The sequence below is a fragment of the Piliocolobus tephrosceles genome, chromosome 2, assembly GCF_002776525.5.
Source record: "Piliocolobus tephrosceles isolate RC106 chromosome 2, ASM277652v3, whole genome shotgun sequence".
Taxonomy (NCBI): domain Eukaryota; kingdom Metazoa; phylum Chordata; class Mammalia; order Primates; family Cercopithecidae; genus Piliocolobus; species Piliocolobus tephrosceles.
Window position 1 is genome coordinate 174,679,227 of NC_045435.1, and position 20,919 is coordinate 174,700,145.

Below are 20,919 nucleotides of genomic sequence, written 5' to 3' on the forward strand. Positions count from 1 at the left end.
CGGGTGATTTGAGGCTGGGTCAGACTTGGGCTGAGGAAGTTGGGTGAAGATGTGTAATCTTCATAGACCTCAGTTTCCTCCTTTGAAAATAGTGAGCGTCTGATGAGGTGATCTCCCAGAATCCCTTTCTATCTCTAAAATCCTATTACCCTTCTATTGAAAATGCTCAATTTCACAATTGACACTCCAATTTCTACAAAAGTTTAGTGCGAAATAGTCTCCCTGTAAGTGACGGTAGAAAGTGCATTTGTACTGAGAGCACAGGGAGCATCTAGCAGCTAAGGAAAAGAACCAGAAAACGCCCTTTTCATTAAAACACTAAGGGACCGATTTTCAAAAGTAAGAAAACAAGACCATTCATCTCTTCAGTGACAGAGGTCCAGAAATAAAAACAAATTTCTATTTTAAAATGCAAATGTAGGCCGGGCACAGTGGCTCACGCCTGTAATCCCAGCACTTTGGAAGGCTGAGGCAGGCGGATCACCTGAGGTCAGGAGTTCGAGACCAGCCGGGCCAACATAGAGAAATCCTGTCTCTAGTAAAAAATACAAAAATTAGCTGGGCATGGTGGCTGGCACCTGTAGTCCCAGCTACTCAGGAGGTTGAGGCAGGAGAATCACTTGAACCCAGGAGGCTGAGGTTGCAGTGAGCCGAGATTGTGCCACTATACTCCAGCCTAGGCGACAAAGCAAGATTCCATCTCAAAAAATAAATAAATAAATAAAATGCAAATGTAATATCACAGCATTTGGATAAGCTTTTAAGAAAGGACTTGGAATTACTACTTTAGCACTAATAAGAAAGTTTATAGTGTAGCAACTTTGAGTAAATTAAAGAACTAAAGAGAAAGGCTGGCACAAAATATATCAACCAACCAGATAACAACTGTACATAAAATGTCTACACTTCAGGGAATGTGTAATATGTGCTTAAGGGGGAGGGGGGATTTCAGATAGTTGGACTGTTAAGAGACATACCCATAAGAAGACAAGAGAGAATTCAAGATAAAAGTAGTTATGGGCCGGGCGTGGTGGCTTATGCCTGTAATCCCAGCACTTGGGAGGCCAAGGCGGGCAGATCACTTGAGGTCAGGAGTTCGAGACCAGTCGGGCCAACATGGAGAAACCCCATCCCTAAAAAATTAGCTGGGCGTGGTGGTGGGCACCTGTAGTACCACCAGCTACTCTGGAGGCTGAGGCATGAGAATTGCTTGAAACTGGGAGGTGGGGGTTGCAGTGACTCGAGATTGTGCCACTGTACTGCAACCTGGGAGACAGAGTGAGACTGTCTGGAAAAAAAAAAAAAAAAGTAGTTATGATGTCACCAAAAGAGCCAGGAATCAAAATCAGAAATTGATGAGTCTGGCCTGATGTTTGTCAGGTGTGAGATTTCTGTCAGGAATGCCAGCAAGGAGTCTGGAACTGGGAATGCAGGCAGAGTGGGAAGGGATGGAGGGAGGTGAGGTGTTCAAGAAGCTCTGCAAGTGTGTGATAAGAATGTCTGTCTCTGTTTTTCAGGTGTGCATCCTGAAAATTTTCTGGAGGATGACTTAAAGGTCCACTATGTACAAACTAATTGGTAGGCAAAGATTTCTTTTAATCAAACTACATTTTCAAAGACTGTTCTACAATACAATGATCTATCCAATAATAATTGTACACACACATAGCCCCAGAAGTAATGGTATATTTTCAAATTTTTAAGAATTGTTTAAATTAGGAATTGTTTAAATTAAGAATTGTGGTTTACCTGCAACCTAATTAAAAACAAAAAAAAAAGACAAAAACCTAACCATATTTCTTTGAAGTCTAGAGTACATGCCAGTAGACAGAGCAGCCTTTGTAGCTCTTAAGCAAAAATTATCATAAATAGGAAAGTAGGCAAAGAACTTTTCATTATAGTACAAGATATTTCAAGGTAAAAGGTTGAAGCACAGAATACATTTCACCCTGGTAATTTCCAATTATAGTTAAAAAAAAAATTTTAACACTGTCATGTCATGCTCTCCAAGTAACAGGAATAAGTGATAGCTGCATTCCATACAGAATGTTTTCAATGCTGTGCCCCAGGCTGCAGAATCACACAACTTATTAAACTTATAAACTTTACTATTTTTGTAGGAATACTAAAGACATCTTAATTCAGTCTACAAAACAGAAACTTGTGTAATTTAAAAATAGCCCAACTAACTAAGGAAATAAACTACTCAGCCATTTAAGCTACTTTAGTAGCGTCATGGATGGAAAGGAGTAACTGGGCTATAATTCTTACAGAACAATACACTGAAAATAACCTATAATTGGTACCATTCTAGGAAAAAATGTAGGTAATTTAAAAAGTGTGCTACTAGCTAATAGTATAAACGAATAAAAAGACAAATTATTTTCAAGTACTTTGGAAATAACTTCGTCGAAGAATTTGCTTTCAATTAACGTGTCAATTAAAATTGTTCTTATCTTCTCATTAAATGAGGAAAATGCACCTGTCACAGGCACTAAAAAATAATAAAACTGCACTTAAAATGTGTTGAGTCTACAACTAGAGCTCTTCTCTAATTTAAAAATGATTCCTTTTTTAAACAACAGGAGTAAAGACTGGTTGGATGTGACAAGTGATCTCCTTGCTCTCTTCTTGTTTTCTCTTAAGAGGGAGGAAGCAGCCACCCAGCCACCTGAAGGGAGGTGTCCTGGAAAGCAGGATGCAGATGGAATAGAGCAATGGGAAAGAGGGGAAACCTCGTTCAGTGCTTTAAGCATCATGTGATGGCAAAGTAAAATAGTACTTCCTTGGAAGACAGTTAGGCAGCTTCTTACACAGGTAAACATACACCTACTACATGATCAACCCATTCTTACTTCTAGTTATTCACCCAAGAAAAATGAAAGTGTATATTCAGGCCAGGCACAGTGGCTCACACCTGTAATCCCAGCACTTTGGGAGGCTGAGGTAGGTGGATTACCTGAGGTCAGGAGTTCGAGATCAGCTTGACCAACGTTGTGAAACCTCGTCTCTACAAAAATACAAAAATTAGCCAGGCATGATGGTGGGTGCCTGTAATCCCAGCTACTCAGGAGGATGAGGTGGGAGAATCACTTGAACCCGGGAGGTGGAGGTTGCAGTGAGCCAAGATAGCACCATTGCATTCCAGCCTGGGTGACAAGAGCGAAACTTCGTCCCAAAAATAAATAAATAAAGTGTATATCTGTAAAACAACTTGTACATGAGTGTCCATAGCAATTTTATTTGTAATAGCCAAAACCTAGACACAATGCACGTGTCTGTCAACAGATGAAAATGGTATATCCACAAAATGGAATACTACTCAGCAAGTGTTGGAACGAACTACTGATATATACAGTAACATGGATGAATCTCAAAATAATCACTTTTTGAGTGAAAGAAGCCAGACAAAAATCCACACATATTGTGTGATTCCATTTTCGTATGTTAATTTTAGAAGACATAAACTAATCTATAACATAGAAATCAGATCAGTTGGTTGCCTAGGGATAAGATGGTGATACTATAAAGGAGTGCAAGGATACTTTTGGGGATGCTAAAGATGTTCATTATCTTGATTTTCATGATGGTTTCACAGGTGTGTCAAAACATACATATGCCATACATATGTCAAAACTCATCAAATTGTACATTTTAACTATGTACAGCTGATGTACGTCAATCATACTGCAATAAAGTTATTTTTATTTTATTTTATTTTATTTTTTCATTTTATTTTTGAGACAAATTTTCACTCTTGTCACCCAGGCTGGAGTGCAATGGCGCGATCTTAGCTCACTGCAACCTCTGCCTCCCGGGTTCAAGCGATTCTCCTGCCTCAGCCTCCCGAGTAGCTGGGACTACAGGCGCCCACCACCACACCTGGCTAATTTTTGCATTTTTAGTAGAGACGGGGTTTCACCATGTTGGCCAGGCCGGTCTTGAGCTCCTGACCTCAGGTGATCCGCCCGCCTCAGCCTCCCAAAGTGCTGGGATTACAGGCCTGAGCCACCATGCCTGGCCAATAAAGCTATTTTTAAAGAAAAGAGTCAAAATGGGCTGAGTCTTCAGAGACAGAGAACAGGCTAGACACGGAGGAACACACGTCCCCTGAAGGAGAGGAAGCCTCAGGGAAAAACACAGAGAAAAAGACGTGTAATTATATTCCATTTAGGAGGAAGAGTACACTGAGGCAGTGGCCCTCCCACCCTACTTGGCGACAGGTCCACAGAGTCTTTTGAACAGGAGCAAGAGGGCTACAGTGATGCACTAAGGTCCTGGAGAAGCAGAAGAGAGAAAGCCGACTGTTTGTGGCCTGCTGTCATAAGAGGGAAAACTGTTCAATCCTGTGCACCAGAGTCACAGTAGCCAAGAAGATAAGAATTTAAGAGAAACATGAACTTCTGCAAGCAGGACTCCTAATCTGACATCAAAGGCACCAACCCCAGACCCTTTCTTTACTGTGTCTATGGCCCTTGAATTTAATAAGAGGGTTCACCCACAAGAGGGAATACAAGCCCAAGGCAGGACTGTGAGAAGCACACTGACACCAGATGAGTAGGGGCTGCCCATGGAAGGGGCACTTCTGGGAGTAGTTCTGGCTTTTGGGTAGAGCCCCTCACCCTCTCTCCATGTGTCAGGCATTTATTTGCGCCAGGCACAACGCGCACTACTGGGGATATGGCTGCCCCAGGTGCTGACATCACAGTGGAGGGCTGGGCCAGGTGCTGGAGGTCCGTCTTGAGCCCCCAGCTCTGAGATGGAGCAAGGATCCAGTCACCAGAGTGTTTCCATCAGGACTCCTCAGGCCCCTCTAGGCTCTGACACCAAAGACAGTTCCTGACAGCATCCAAGCTCATCACCCTCCACAGCTACCAAGAGAGAGATCAGTTGTTTAAACCCACCAGAAAGTGAAGGTCAGTGCTAGGTTTTAAATGCCACCTAAACATTGTGTGTTTTTAAATTTGCCTCTCAATCTTTCCTGAATTAGGGACAGCTGATTGTCATCCCATTTTTGAGACTTCAGTCATCCTTCTGTGTGCATAGCCGCAACTGAGAGGAAGGAAAGAGCACTGGATGTGGAGTGAGGAGACCTGAATTCTGTCACTATTCTGTTCTGCAGAACCCAACAGTATGTCATTAAAACAAAACAATACAAAAACCTGTCTGTGAAAGGAGACTCATAAGTAAGGGAGTTTTGATGATTTCCCAGTTTACTTATGTCCTTAATTCTAAGGAAGTGCAGTAAGGGACTTGTCAATAGGAAACCCTTTAAGTCTCAGGGAGATGGGAGCTGCTTCCTTTCCTCTTATTTCAAATTATTTTAAGCATTAAAAAGAGTGGGGAAAAACTAGACTGGTGTCAGAAGAAAGAACAAAACCCTGTTCATAAGTTTCTCACTGGGCCTGAGGCAAATCACTTAACCTCTCTGGGCCTCAATTTTCTCAACTGTAAAATGGGAATCAGATTAGGTGTGGGTTGTATTGCTGTTATAAACATTCATTCATTCATTCACTCATTCAATATTTGAGAACCTATTCCATCCCAGGAATGTCCCAGGCAATAGGTTATAGAGTTAAAAAACAGACAAGAACCTTGCACTCCCACCTACATTTCAGATGAACCAAAACTAGAGAACAAAATAAGATAATGTCAGACAGTGACAAGCACTAAGAAAACAACACACCAGGAGTGCTTGAGTTGGGGTGGAGTGTTGTTACTTTACTTTAGGAAGGGTGGTGGGGGACAGCTTCTCTGAACTGGTGAGACTTGAGCTGAGTCTGGAATGATGAGAAGGAACCAGACACTTGCCTCCAAGCAGAGGTAACAAAAGGGCAAAAGCCCTGAAGTAGGAATAGGCTTACTTGGTGAAGAGAAGCTATCCCCTTTTCATTGTATACCCCACTGCTAGTGGTGTGTATTAATGCCACTTAAATATATTCATACAAGACATTTTAAAGAGGGGTAAAATATCATTGGATTTGAACAATTCCCTCAAGGCAGGCCTTCTCTTCCACACCGCTCCTTTGTTGTTCTCAGATTTCTGTCCTCATGGTCAGAAATTCCCTTACTTACTCCAGGCAGCACTAAACAGGATTTAAATCAGTGCTTTTCAATCTTTTATAACAGCGACCCATAGTGAGAAGTAAACTGTATGTTGCAACCCAGCATACATATAAAACTAAACAAAAGTTTTAAAAATCACCAACTTTACTATGACTCCCTGCAATACACTATCAAACATTCTATTTTATTTCATTTTTTAAAAATGCTAAGGTGATTTCATGGGTAACTTACTGTTTGTAAAACACTATTCTAAACCAACATTGACTAGTAATTTTGTTCAAACACAAACCAAAACATGAAAAAATACAGGATTAACCTCAAATGCCACCTCCTTCTCCCTTTTTTCTGTACACATCCTTGCTTTGACACAATTGAAATCTAAATTTCTCTGTGTAACTTGTAGAGGAAATGACCAGAAGAGGCATTTCCAGGAAAGCTGGAAGTGAAGGAAAGAAACCCAAATATGCAAATATGCAAACTGTTCACTAGGTTTCAAAGACCATTGGTTTCAAAGACTGCCCAAGAAGAAAAGATTCATAGTCTTCACAATAACCAGAAGAGGTGTGTATGTGTTGGGGGTGGGGGTATGAGTTGGTGCTAGATAAGCCATCAAATTTTAAGTTCCTGGAGGGAAGACAGTCTGTATTCCTACCTTCCCTCACCAGAATTTCAGCCCCATGTGGACTGATGTGTAACCACAGCACTCAGAACCATCCCTGGCACACAGCACATACATGGGAGCTCAAAAACAATTTGTTTCACAACTTTAGAATAATGGAGCTCACTGTCGCCATCAAACCCTAACTTTGCACGTATGCCCAATTATTAAAAGTTCCTGGAATGTATAAATGTCATGCAATAGTAAACTAACCTCTTGCTTATTTCCCAGTCATTATTCAAGCCCGGGTATTAATGAGGTATTTTTCTCAAGCACCAAGTGGGAAAAGGATATTTTCTATTGCAAGGTACAAGAGACAGTATTGGCTGTAATGGAAAGATTTCACCTCTGTTAGTGGCTATTGTAAACTCCTAAACAGCTGGGATTAAAATAAGTATGTTAATTTCATCAGTAGTTTCCCAAGGGAAACTAGCCAGCAGGCTGTCAGCCAAGGGTTCTCTCTGATAGAACCACGGAAATTTCTCTGTGAAACAGTTACCATCCTCACCCCTGAAGTCAGAAGTGCATGCACCCAATTTTCAGGAGCTCCGGGGTCCTGGTGTCACAAAAATTACACCTGCAAGGCAAGCATTTTCCCACCTGCCACACAGCTGCCACACACAGAAAGCAGCTCCTTTCAACTATGCCCTTCAGCCCTAATTAGGGTCATCATTAATGATTTCAAATTACAACTGTTGCTTTATCTCAAAACAGTGCTAAACAGGGGAGCTACATTCATGATGGTTTTCTTTTAAGTCATTTATCTGCTCTTCTCTCAGGGGCAAAAAAGATGTTGAGACAAGTGTGAACCTACCAGAGCTTCTTATTGTAGATGCAGCCCTCCTCTCCTCCCTCCCTCTTTTCCACTCCAGCACCCCTCCCGGTCTGGCTTTCCTGAATTGAGGCAGTAGCCTCCGGTAAGAAACTGTAAGTGGCTCCGTTATTAAAACAAGGAGGGATTCACAGCAGAGGGAGTGAGTCAGGCGACCGAGGGAAGAACCCCTCCCTTATCCTGACAGGTCCATTTACCCCGTTCCCCCAGGTCAACAATAACTCGGGTTTCATAAAGGAAGAAAGTCTTAGAGGAGGAAAATCAATCTATCCAAATACAGGAGCATCTGTTTAACGCAAGACGGAACGAACCCCGCTGCCAGACCGGTGGTGTGGGCAGGAGAATGTGTACGTGTACATAGGGACAAGCCTATATACGGATGAGACATTAGTGGCAACGAGAGGAGAGCCACCACGATTGACAAAGCCACAACTATTACGATTTGAAATATCCCCCGCAGGCACTGACTTTTGGTGCCAGAATCTCCCCGGATTTATTTTCAGGCAAGTGACTCACAACCTAGTCTCCATAAGTAATTCCATTAAAATGAGTCGCCGGTTCCACTAACCCGACTTTCCGCTGCCCTCTGGCTGCTCCTCCTTCCTCTCCGCCCATCCTGCAAACCCAGACAGCTCACAGACCGAGAAACCTTATCCCCAAGGGAGCAGACGGCAGGCTCTCCGGCCTGGCCCCCACCCTCCAGGAAGAATGAATGGGGCCGCGGGCGGGCGGGAGCGCAGGGAGGGGGCGTGCGGGCTGTGCGCGGGGTGTGTACGCGTGTGTGCGCGCGTGGGCACGCACCCCGGCCAACTTACGGAGGTGGAGTTGGTCCTCGCCTGGCCCTGTTTCCGTACCTCCTGCTCCCGGAACTGCAGCCCAGCCAGATGCTTTTCCAGTGCCTCCCAATCCATAGGTGGCACCGGCGGCTCTTCGGGGACGCACGTCCCGCCGTCTGGGGGCTGAAGGCAGAGCCCCCCAGCCGCCGGGCCGCGGTCACTGCGCCGGCTCCCAGCCGGCTGGGGCTTTTGGATCGCCCGGCGGGGGCCCCGGGAACTGCTCGGCCGGCCAGCCACCACCACGTTGCCATTGTGCCTAAGGTCCTGGGGGTCGTGCTGGTGGAGGTTGCCGTTGGGCACTGGGGGCGGCATGGCGGTGGTGGCGCTCCTGTCCCCGCCCCCGCCGCTGCGGGTCCTGGCGCTTACGTCCCCCGGCTCCCGGGCCGGACAGCGGTCATCCCGGTACCCTCGCTGGTCGCGCTCGTCCTCCTCTTCCTCCTCCTCCCCGTCCTCCTCCGGCGCCCACTCATCAATCACCTTCTTCTGGTAGACCGGGAAGGGCTCCTCATAGTCCTCCAGGGCAGACACCAAGTCCAGGCTGCCCCCCGGCGACGATGAAGATTTGCACTCGGAGCAAGGGGTCACTTTGGTGGAGTTGGACTGTGAACTGGCGCGGCTGCTGCTGCTGCTGCTGCTGCCGGCGTCACTGCCTAGATCCATCCCATCCTCTCGGTAATCCTGCGGGGAGGAGGTAGAGAGAGTGAGCCGCTGGGCCGAGCCTGCTCCAGCCTCCCGCCGCCCGCCGCGAACGCCCCGGCCCAGTGCCCCGCACCCTGCGCCCGCTGGGTCCGAGGTGCGTCCCCCAAGGAGGCCTGGGGGCGGGAGCCAGCACCAGCCTGAGGCTTCCCTTCTGCCCGCCGTTCCTCTCGCACAGCCAGACTTCCTGCCGGTAACTAACCCTCAAATTAGCAAAGGGGTGCCCAGCCACCAGCGCGTACACTTTTCATACGAGGGGCCCCGCGGCGCGTGCAGACTTTGTATTAACCATTTTGCGCCGGGCGCGCCCCTTTACCCCGCCCCAAGGATTCTCCGAGAACCAGACACTTTCCCAGGAAATTATAATTCCCTGGGGGCGGGAACTGCGAAGAGGGTGGGCGGCTACTAATTTCGCACCTCGCTCTAGGCGCTGAGACCACCCCCCGCCTGGCCTGGCCCCGCCCCTCCCCGCCCCTTCCCCGCCCGCGGCTGGGAGACCCGGTCCGCGCGGGAGCTGAGCTTTACTTTCTAAGGAACCGCTGGCAGTCGGGGGACTCACTGCCGCCTCCGCGCCTCTCTGGCCGGCCCCTCCTCCCACCCACCGGAAGGTTCGGGGTGGGGAGCGCCCTCGGCCCGCGCCGGGCAGGGTGGTCCCCCGCCTCCCCAAAAGGTGTTCCTGGCCGGGGCGCGGCGGCAAGTAGCTGCAGACGCCGCCACCGCCCTAGGGGAGGGAGGACGCGCCCTCCTGGCGGCGGAGCCGGTCCCGCCACCGAGCATGCCCAGAGGCTGCCGGGCGCGGCGCAGTCCGCAGTCCGGGTTTCCGCGGCAGCGGCTGGAGCGGGAGGCAGGCTGGGATGGGGTTGGAGGGGCCCAGGATAGGCCCCAAAGAAAGGGGCACTGGGCGTTAGGGGCGCAGATCTAGCCAGTTAGCAAGGGCAGCGCGCTGGGGAGAGTGGTGTATTTTTACGCCGACACCCGTATTTTCTTGGCGTGCCTCAAGCCGTCTCTGCGTGACTCGTTACCCCGCCGAGGCCACCCGGCACCCCAGAACACGAGCCTGGCACCTCCTATTCCACGCGGAAATGCCTGAGTGACCCTGTGAAGGACCTCCCTCCCCTCACACACGCACATACACAAGCCCATGTGGGAGCCCGAGTGACGTGTGCTCGGTGGTCATGCACCATCATTTCCCTTCCACCTTCCACCTCGCCGCTTCCTCTCCCTCCACTGCACAGCTCCAGCCGCCCTGCCGCCGCCGCATCCCCTTCCAAGTTCAGGCTGCGGGTAGAACCTGTTGCTTTAGCTCACGTTTCCTTTCCCCTCCGGGCTGCACGCTGAGGATGACCTCAGCGAGGTGTGTGTGTGGGGAATGGAGGGTAAGTGCGAGAAAGGGCTCCTGTCTGGCAAGGAGACGGAGGAGGCGGATGGGGGCGAATGTTCTAAAGGGTTGGGCAAGCCACCAGAGACTCTTTCCGCCACCTCCAATCAGGGGGACCTTAAAGGAGGGGAAGAGGTAGATATCAAGTGAGGGTGCCCCTGGCACATCCGCTGCCTTTGCTTCCTTAGATATTTCAGGTACCTGAGTCAAAGAAACCTATGCTGGTGTTTTCAAAAATGTACGGGCTGCCTGAGTCTGGCAGCTAATCTCCTTTGGAAGAAGGTTCTGTGAAATGAAAAATACCAACACTTGGAAAAACATAGATGCGTCACAGAGCACCTACCAAGAATTTCCTGTGAACCAACCATTCTGACCTGTAAGAACTGGGAAACTAGGAAATGCCCTTTTCTCTGTGGTGATGGTGAAAAATATTACTTAATTTTATAACAAATTGGAGAGAACCAATTTCTCTGAACTTCCAGATGTGGGCCTGTTGCTAATTATTCCCAGTGAATTCTAGCCTGGACCAAATGACTTCCCTGGTGTGGCACAGTCCAGATGGAAGAACAGGGGAATGCATGGGATTCCTAAGTAGGGAGTGGCTGCCACCCTGAGGATTCTTCTAAGCCCTAGTGGAATGTGGTGCTGAGACCCTTTTTGAAGTGATTTCTGTGAGGCACGACTCTCCTGTCCTAGGTAGACCTGAGCCAGGGAAGATAATCTAACCTCTCAACTCCTCTGGAAGCAGCAATCTTAGGAATAACTGGAAAAGGGGCCTTCTGGTCTGGCCAGCTCTTTTGTAAAACGGTACTGATGATTATTTAAATTGTCTTTTATGGTAACATCTGTAAACAGCCTGTCTTGTGCTCCAAATATGGTTTGATTTTGAGATTGCTCTGGAGCCCTGCCTGCCACTCCAGCGGGTGGAGGTGGCCCTGTGAGTAGGAAACATTTGATGTGCTGGGAATTACATAGCTGTTTTTCAGTTCACCATATGACCTGGCATGGCTTAGATCACAAAAAACTCCCTGCTTTGTGGCAGGACACAGATAGACAGATAAGTACTGATCACCTGGGGTGTGATCATCCCCTGGGGTGATGAGAGAGAGCTGTGGTTTCATTCCAGGTTTTGAACATTAGGACCTCCTCAGCCACGCACCCAGACTCCCTCTGAGCTCTGGGCTCATCCCCCTGTTGCCCAGATGGTCCATGTTCAGGGAATGCAAAATAAGGCCTAAGAAAAATGTTTGGCAAAGAAAGTCTACTGCCAAAAATGCATGGCATTTCAAAGCCAAATATAAACATCTTTGAATTACCTGTACTTTTAAATTATTTTCCGACCAGATATTTCTGGATCAGATGAGAAAGTACCAGGTTTCCCTTCTTTTCTCTTCACGCAAGGTGCCTGGCTAGCCCAGTTTCCTTTCTGTTTCCAGCCTTCCATCTCCTGCCAGGAACCCTCCCACTTTGGAACAGGAAGCTCTGCCAACTCCTAGGCCCAGCAACAGCCTGCAGATATGTCCAGCAGGATGGGGAGATGATTTGCAAAGTGATTGAAAGATTCTGTCTTCCTGTTTACAGGAACATTTTTTTCAAGTTAGGGGCTTGGAGCTTTCAGACTTAGATTTGTCTCCTGAAACCTTTGTAAATTAGACATCAGAGGTGTGGGATAAGCACCTTCATGCTCTGGCTCCAGCACCTTTCCCCATCAATCAACAAGTCCTGTCAATCTACCTAAGTAGGAGGTCCCTCTCAAATACCCACTGCCCCCACCCTATGGGCTGCTGTGTCCTGAAATTACTAAATAATTTCCCAACTGATTCCTGCCCATTCTCTTCATGCAGCCAGAGTAGCCTTACTAAAATGCAAACCTGAACAAGTTTCTCCCTTGCTTCATTAACTACTCCCCTACCCACCCAGGTCTACTCACTGCTCTTAAAGGAACTATTTCTCCTCCTCCACCCCACTTCTTTTGGTAAATTTTTACTCATCCTTCAAGTCTCAGCTTAAATGTTACTTCCTCAGGGAAAGCTTGCCTGATTCTCTACACCTGCCTTTACTGGGTCAGGTGACATTCGCATGTGCCCATGACACTCACTGCATATTGAGTTGCTGTTTAATTGCTAATCTTCTCTACTGGACTCATGATAGGAAATACATTTTATATCAAGACACAGGCCACACATTCATATAAAAGTATATGCAAGGGAAAGAAAGTTTCATAAAACTCTTATTTTATAAAATCATATCGAATTCATGTAAAACTAAATCTAGTCACACCTTACTGCATTGACTTCCCAACGCTTAGATGGGTCAGGGCTTCTAATGTGAAAAAAAATACTCTAAATTCCATGAAGTGGGGGACGATTTCCCTCATTCACGGTAATTGGAATGGAATAAAAGCTTAATAGGTATTTGTTGCTGGAATTATTAATGATAATATCTAATTCATATCATCCTCAAAGATCCTATGAAGAAACTACTGTTATCCCTACTTACAGATGAGGAGGCTGAAGACAGTGAGGTTAAGTAACTTGCCCAGTGTCAAAAAGCTGGTAAGGTAGATGGCAGAGCCAGGATTTGAACCTGAGTAGTTTGCATTCAGAATTCTCGTCCTAGTCACTCAGCTTAGTATCCTTTGGTCAAGGTGCATATGAATGAATTTACCAAGCAAAAATGTCAGAAAGGGTCTCCTTGCCACTACTTCAAACTAGATCTCAGTCTGCCCTGAGGCTCCTTGGGCAGTATTTATGTCTGTGCAGTGAAGAAGGCATCTGGCAAGAACAGCTGTTCCCCTTTGCTCACATGTGCTCAACCTCCTTAACCACCAAGTCCAGCAATATTTAGCAAGTAGGGAGATTTAATTGTGTAAAGGAAGAGTATAGATACTTCCAGAAATGCAATTTCACATTGTTGTGAACTATGTGCTGTATGTCCCCCTACCCCCCGCAAAACAAATCCTTTAAAAAGAAAGCCACCATGAGATTGGGGTATTTATTTTGTCATCAATAGGAAACTGTCTAGATTAATACTCAAAGATAGGGGTAAGAAGATCGTGTTCCTCAGGGGTCAGTGCTATTTATAGGATTTTAATCTGTAAAGGCAACATTTGAGAAAGGACATGATTGAAATATTTGAATCAAAGAGTATGAATAGACAGGAAAATATTTATTTGCAGAATTTCCAGACTAATCCTTATATTATTAGCCCTGATGCTGAACCTTAAGTTGTGGCATTTAGAGTAATAAAGAAATGGCTGGTAAAGGGTTTGTATTTCATCTTTATTACATGAATTACATGCAGGTCACATGCAGTACACAGATGTTCTCCTATTTCATCACCTGAATATAACTACATGGAGATATTTAACAGCCCTGTGGGGTACAGTGTCCTGGATACAGAACATCTGGGGTTTGTTTCTGGCCCTATCTCTAACCAACTTTACGACCCTAGTTTCCTCATGAAGGAGCCCAGACACATGATCACAGTGTTCGGCAAATAGTAACAATTAATTAAATGAATAAATAATGAGTGAACTAAAAAGCTACCTCCAGCTTGAAGACTATGGATTGCATTCTAGAAACAATGAGGAATATAGTATAAAAATGTCTCTGAATCTTTTCATCACCTTTCTTGTTGGTGATATAAAGTTGGTTCCTCCACTAATTAAAAATCAAGGTCTATCTCTATTAGGTAGGTTAGCCTTCTTGGATGCATGGTAGTTCTCTTTTATTTCTGTAGAGCCAATGGGTTAATCTTACTAGTCTATACATGTAGATACTTTGGAGATGGATTCTATGTACATCTAAAATTATTTTCTTCTCACTTTCACTTCAGAGCTATATTTTAATGAAAATATTTTCTTTAAAAAATTAACATATTAAATGTTTTCATTTTCTAGCAAACCATGAGATTATTATATTTGTTTTCTACATTTTCCTCAATTAAAAAAAAATGAAATGGAAAATATAGGCAAAATCGCACTTAAAAGATATCTCCAACGACCTACTTTCCAAACTTGAAACCAGGACACATGGCTTGACAAACACTATAGTGCTTACAGAAAGTAGGTGAATGTATGTTTGAAATGAAGATTATCCTGAACGATCCGTAGACATTGGCAAATGAAGCAAACCTAACTGCAGCAGAGGGATGGTGTCTTTATCAGAGAAAAGTCACACAGAGGGTGTCAGTCAGGACCTCAGCACGTGGCTGCACAGATTGTGCCCTGTATAGTGCCAGGATTGTGAACTATACAACAGGTCTCTGCCAGGAGGGACCATTTGGCACCATTCACATAGATGGCAATGTAAATGGTGCCCTCTGGAGTTATGCAGTGCACAATCTGCACAACAGTACACAGAATCTCTCCAATAATTCCATTGGTAGGAAATGTGCTCTCTTCACAAGATTGGAAAAGGCAGCTTGCTGTTCTTTTTTAAATAAAATCATTCCTCAGATTGGATGGCAATGACAAAAATTCAAATAAATTATTGTGTTTTTTCCTTTTCCAGAAGTTCTCTGCCACTAAATTCTACTTTCCTTAAGTTCCTAGCAATTCTTAAAAATGTAAGTCTGGGCCAGGCACGGTGGCTCATGTCTGTAATCCCAGCACTTTGGGAGGCTGAGGAGGGCGGAATCACGAGGTCAGGAGTTCGAGACCAACCTGGCCAACACGGTGAAATCACGCCTCTACTAAAAAATACAAAAATTAGCCGGGCATGGTGGTGGGCGCCTATAATCCCAGCTACTCAGGAGGCTGAGGCAGGAGAATCTCTTGAACCCAGGAGGCGGAGGTTGCAGTGAGCCAAGATCGCACCACTGCACTCCAGCCTGGGTGACAGAGCGAGACTGTCTAGAAAAAAAAAAAAAAAAAAAAAATGCAAGTCTGTAAGTAACTCTGAACTTAGTTTTTGAGCTTCATTGAAGAGAATACATTGAACAAAAGGGCATTTAGAAAAAGCTGGGGAAGTTTTTAGACAACTGCAAGGGTCAGGGAAGCATTGTAAGTCATAGGCATGGAAGCCCATGTATACATGACTCTAATATAAGATGAAATATCTCCAAAACTGCATGCCCTCTACTTTAAAGTGTTTAGCTTATCAAAGAGGATCATTTTCACAAGATACTCTAGGAAGTAAAAACCCTGTTTTGGTCATGTCTTGACATAATTCTGGAAACCTTATAAAGTCAGAAAATAGCTACTGGCATTGTCAGTGCCACACAGCAGTAGGCATGGAGGTAGCTTGGTGGGACAGGGAGAACTCTTCAGGATACTTGGCTCTGCCTCTGACTAGCTCTGTGTTTATGGGCAAGACCATCCCTGCAGCTAGCTCTCTGGGCCACTGACTTCCTCCTGAAAGCAGAGTTGTATGAAATTGTCTGAGGCTTAGAAACTGCCAGAATTTCATGGGCTGTAACTTAGGTGTCTCCAGGGGCCAGGCAGGTGAGGTAAATGAGTGAAGGGGGCACCAGGGGTGACAGGGAGTTCCAGATCTGAGTCATTAAGTCACTGAACCACACAGCACAAAGGTATCTGATATGATTTAGCTGTGTCCCCACCCAAGTCTCATCTTGTAGCTCCCATAATTCCCATGTGTTGTAAGAGGGACCTGGTGGGAGATGATTGAATCATGGGTCTTTCCTGTGCTGTTCTGATGATAGTGCCAAGGTCTCATGAGATCTGATGGTTTTAAAAATGGGAGTTTCTCTGCACAAGCTCTCTTTTTGCCTGCTGGCATCCACACAATATGTGACTTGCTCCTTCTCGCCTTCCACCATGATTGTGAGGCCTCCCCAGCCATATGGACCTATAGGTCCAATAAACCTCTTTCTTTTGTAAATTGCCCACTCTTGGGTATGTCTTTATCAGCAGCATGAAAATGGACTAACACGGTAAATTTGTACCAATAGAATGGGGCCCTGCTGAAAAGATACCTGAAAATGTGGAAGCGACTTTGGAACTAGGGAACAGGCAGAGGTTGGAACGGTTTGGAGGGCTCAGAAGAAGACAGGAAAATGTGGAAAAGTTTGGAACTTCCTAGAGATTTGTTGAATGACTTTGCCCAAAATTCTGATAGCAATATGGACATTAAGTCCAGGCTGACTGAAGTGATCTCAGATGGAGATGAGGAACTTGTTGGGAACTGGAGCAAAGGTGACTCTTATTATATTTTAGCAAAGAGACTGGTGGCATTTTGCCCCTGCCCTAGAGATTTGTGGAACTTTGAACTTAAGAGAGATTATCTAGGGTATCTGGCAGAAGAAATATTAAGCAGCCAAGCATTCCAGAGGTGACTTAGGTGCTGTTAAAAGCATTACATTTTAAAAGGGAAACACATCATAAAAGTTTGGAAAATATGTAGCCTGACAATGCAGTAGAAAAGAAAAACCCATTTTCTGAGAAGAAATTCAAGCTAGCTGCAGAAATTTGCATAAGTAACAATGAGCTGAATGTTAATCCCCAAAACAATGGGGAAAAATGTCTCCAGGGCATGTCATAAGTCTTCGTGGTAGCCCCTTTCCTCACAGACCCTGAAGCCTAGGGGGTGAAAGTGGTTTTGTGGGCCGTGAGCCAGGCCCAGGGTCCCTGTGCTGTGTGCAGCCTAGATACTTGGTGCCCTATGTTCCAGCAGCTCCAGCCATGGCTGAAAAGGGCCAACATAGAGCTCAGGCTGTGTCTTCAAAGGGTACAAGCCTCAAGCCTTGGCAGCTTCCATGTGGTATTGAGCCTGTGAGGGCACAGAAGTCAAGAACTGGGGTTTGGGAACCTCCACCTAGATTTCAAAAGATGTATGGAAATGCCTGGATGCCCAGGCAGATGTTTGCTGCAAGGGTGGGGCCCTCATGGAGAATCTCTGCTATGGCAGTGTGGTAGGAAAATGTGGGGTCAGAGCCCCCACACAGAGCCCCCACTGAGGTACCATCTAGTAGAGCTGTGAGAAGAGGACCACCATCTTCCAGACTCCAGAATGGTAGATCCACCAACAGCTTTCACTGTGCACCTGGAAAAGCCACAGACACTTAGCAACAGCCCATGAAAGCAGCCAGGAGGGAGGCTATAGCCTGCAAAGCCACAGGAGCAGAGCTGCCCAGGACCATGGGAACCCATCTCTTGCATCAGTGTGACCTGGATGTGAGACATGGATTCAAAGGAAATCATTTTGGAGCATTGAGATTTGACTGCCCTGCCAGATTTCAGACTTGAATGGGGCCTGTAGTCCATTTGTTTTGACCAATGTCTCCCATTTGGAATGGCTGTATTTACCCAATGCCTGTACCCCCATTGTATTTAGGAAGTAACTAACTTGCTTTTGATTTTACAGGCTCATAGGTGGAAGGGACTTGCCTTATCTCAAATGAGACTTTGGACTATGGACTTATGAGTTAATGATGAAATGAGTTGAGACTTTAGGGGACTGTTGGGAAGGCATGATTCATTTTGAAATGTGAAGATACGAGATTTGGGAGGGACCAGGGGCAGAATGATATTGTTTGTTTCTGTGTCCCCACCCAAGTCTCATCTTGTAGCTCCCATAATTCCATGTGTTATAGGCAGGACCCAGTGGGAGATGATGGAAACATGGGGGCAGGTCTTTCCCCTGTTTTTCTCATGATAGTGAATGGGTCTCACAGGATCTGATGGTTTCAAAAACAGGAGTTTCTCTGCACAAGCTCTCTTTTTGCCTGCTGTCATCCACATAAGATGTGACTTGCTCCTCCTTGCCTGCTGCCATGATTGCGAGGTCTCCCCAGCCATGTGGAACTGTAAGTCCAATAAACCTCTTTCTTTTGTAAATTGCCCCATCTTGGGTATGTCTTTATCAGCAGTGTGAAAATGGACTAATACAGCATCCAAATTAAAATTCGGAATGAAAAGCAGGTTTCATCCTCAACTCATCCCTAGATCACCACTTGGACCTCTGCTCTTAGCTCCAGATTTCCAGAGTTCCAAGTCTACATGAACATGAAACAGTCAGGGAGACTGTACATCTTGGCTTGGGCTGGATGGTCCTGCTTTAAACCTGTTGTCCTGGCATAACTATAATGGCACCCTCCTTCACTCTCAAAAGTGTCCTAGTTTACATGAGAAGTCATACAGCCATCCAAAGTAAAGGGGAATCAGCAGTGACCTAACACAAACTTTTGGGAGCAAGTTCATTTATTCAAATTTGTGCAAGCCTTCAGATGAAGCTAAGTAGGTTTGGCATTGTTTTGTAAGTATAAAGATAATTAAATAAACTTCCAAAATATCCCAACAGAGTGGTTCAATAAAAGCAGTATGTCATGAATTTTAAAATCACAGACAATATAGGAAAGGCTATCAATATGTGAAAAATGTTGAAATTCACTAATAATCAAGAAAGAAATTTCAATAACAATGAGGTAACATTTTGCCTGCTAGAGTAGTTAAAAATTATTTAAAACTCTAATATCCAGTATCAGGATAGGTGATCAAAGGAACTCTCATATACTGCTGATAGGTTTATAAATTGGCTAATACAAACTTTCTGGAATGATATTTGACAACATGTTTTAAACATCTTTATGAAGTTTATGTCCCATAACCTGTTATTAATTCAACAAATACTATTGAACACCTACTACGTGTCAGGCACTGAGGGGTAAAGTAGTAAAAGAGACAGATGCTATTTTCTCCAACTGAGATTTCAGTCTAGTGGAGGAGCAGACATTCCAGGGAAAAAATATACAACAATTTAAATTACAATTTGCAATAAATACCCAAAAAGTAGACTCAAATGATACTAAAAGAGCATGTGGTTAGTGCATGCATTGGGGGAGGTATCAGGAAATGGGCTGAGCAGCTGAAGACAGAGGGAAAGGTGAATAAAGTCTTATAAAGCCTTGAATAAAGGTTTTGAGGATGGAAGAAGCTTACCACATTGGAGTAACGGGAAAGAACCACTAGGTTGGAGTAAGAGAGGAAGGGGAAAAGTGGCAAGCTGATGGTGGAGAGTGAGGAGGGGTTGCAACTAAGATCTTCATCCTAATAGCCACTCAATGATTGTGAAAGCAGACTGATATTTTTGAAACCCTCTGCATGGTGGAGAACTGAGAAATGATAAGGTCAGAACAAGGCTGGTGCAGAGAGACTAATTAGGAAATATGTATAGCAGTCCAGGAAGGAGATGATGGTGGATTCAATGAGGATTGGGAAGACAGAGAGAAACAGAAATACTAAAGATATTTAGGAAGTAGAATCAACAGGATCTAGTGACTAAATAGATGGGGGTGGTGAGGGAGAGAAATGTCACTGATGGGTTCCAATTTTGTATCATAAGCAACTTGGTGGAAAGATGGTGTCACTTTACTGAAATGGGTAATAGGAGGAGGAGGTTTTGGTAGGGGAGAAGAAACAGGGAAGATAGTGAATCCTTTTTGGACGTTCTATATCTAAGATGTTATAAGACATACAAGTGGAGATGACAAGTATATTTAGCTATGTAAGTTTGGAGCTTAGCAGAGAGATCTGGGGCTGAAGATATAAAGATGGGAATCATAGCATATGGATGGTATTTGAAAGCTTGGGTTTGGGTGACATGATCTTGAGACAAATATGGAGTGAGAAGAGAAGGCCAAGTTTCTAGTCCTAATGGACTCTAGCACTTATAGAACTAGGAGAAGCAGCATGAATTTTTAAGGAAGACAGGGAGCAGACACGGGGAAGGGCCAATAGTTACTGTTCTGGTAATATAGCCTAGGGATACAGAAATGAGGATCTAGATTTATGCACGAAGAGGCTCATTGTGGCATTTACAGTAGTGAAAATTTCAAATGTCAAAAAATAGATGTTTACCTACATTGTGACACATTCATTCTGGGGAATAAATGCAGTCAAATAAGATGCTTTTGAAAATTATAACATTAACTGAAATTATAAGGTTTGGATCTGCATCCCTACCAAACCTCATGTTGAATTGTAGTCTCCAGCTTTGGAGGTGGGGCCTGCTGGGAGTTGGTTGGATCATGGGGGTGGATATCTCAGGAATGGTTTAGCACCATCCCCTTGGTGCTATTCTCGTAATAGTGAAATCTCGAGAGAGCTGGTTGTTTAAAGGTGTGCAGCACTTCCCCCCACCCCACTCTCTCTTGCTCCTGCTTCCACCATGCGAGACACATCGCTCCCACTTTACCTTCTGTCATAAGTAAAAGCTCCCTGAAGCCTCCCCAGAAGCAGATGCTGTGAGCCAATTAAACCTCTTTTCTTATAAATTACGCAGTCTCAGGTATTTCTTTATAGCAATACAAGAACAGACTAATACAGTGAATAAAAGAGGGTATAAATTATACATACAACATGATCACATTTAAAAAATTAAATGGTTATATGCCTAGAAAAATCATGTAGTAGAATGTTAACAGAAGTTAACTATAGATGGTAAGATTGCAAATGATTTCTTACCTTTGTATCTATTTGTATTTTTTAGTTTCT

At 44.9% G+C, this 20,919-nt stretch overlaps 1 protein-coding gene and 1 long non-coding RNA gene across 5 annotated transcripts in view; one reads left to right on the forward strand and one right to left on the reverse strand.

The window, feature by feature from the left end:
- Positions 1–20,919, reverse strand: part of LOC111550120 (schwannomin-interacting protein 1) — a 633,181-nt gene that overhangs the window by 124,594 nt on the left and 487,668 nt on the right. The window contains exons 1-2 of one of the 4 annotated variants that reach the window (XM_023223382.1): positions 9,291–9,374; positions 8,411–9,070 (exon numbers count right to left, since the gene is read on the reverse strand). The exons of 1 other annotated variant lie outside the window; for it this stretch is intronic. In XM_023223382.1, coding sequence (XP_023079150.1) covers positions 8,411–9,052 — 642 coding nt within the window. In that variant the 5' untranslated portion in view covers positions 9,053–9,070; positions 9,291–9,374. Of the gene's footprint in view, positions 1–8,371; positions 9,071–9,290; positions 9,375–20,919 lie in introns of those variants that run through there. 2 more of the 4 variants (XM_023223380.1, XM_023223381.1) reach the window with 2 other exon arrangements.
- Positions 4,878–8,128, forward strand: LOC111550122. Its single transcript, XR_002733928.1, has 3 exons — positions 4,878–4,916; positions 4,991–5,186; positions 7,767–8,128. It is a non-coding gene; the product is annotated as an uncharacterized LOC111550122 (long non-coding RNA).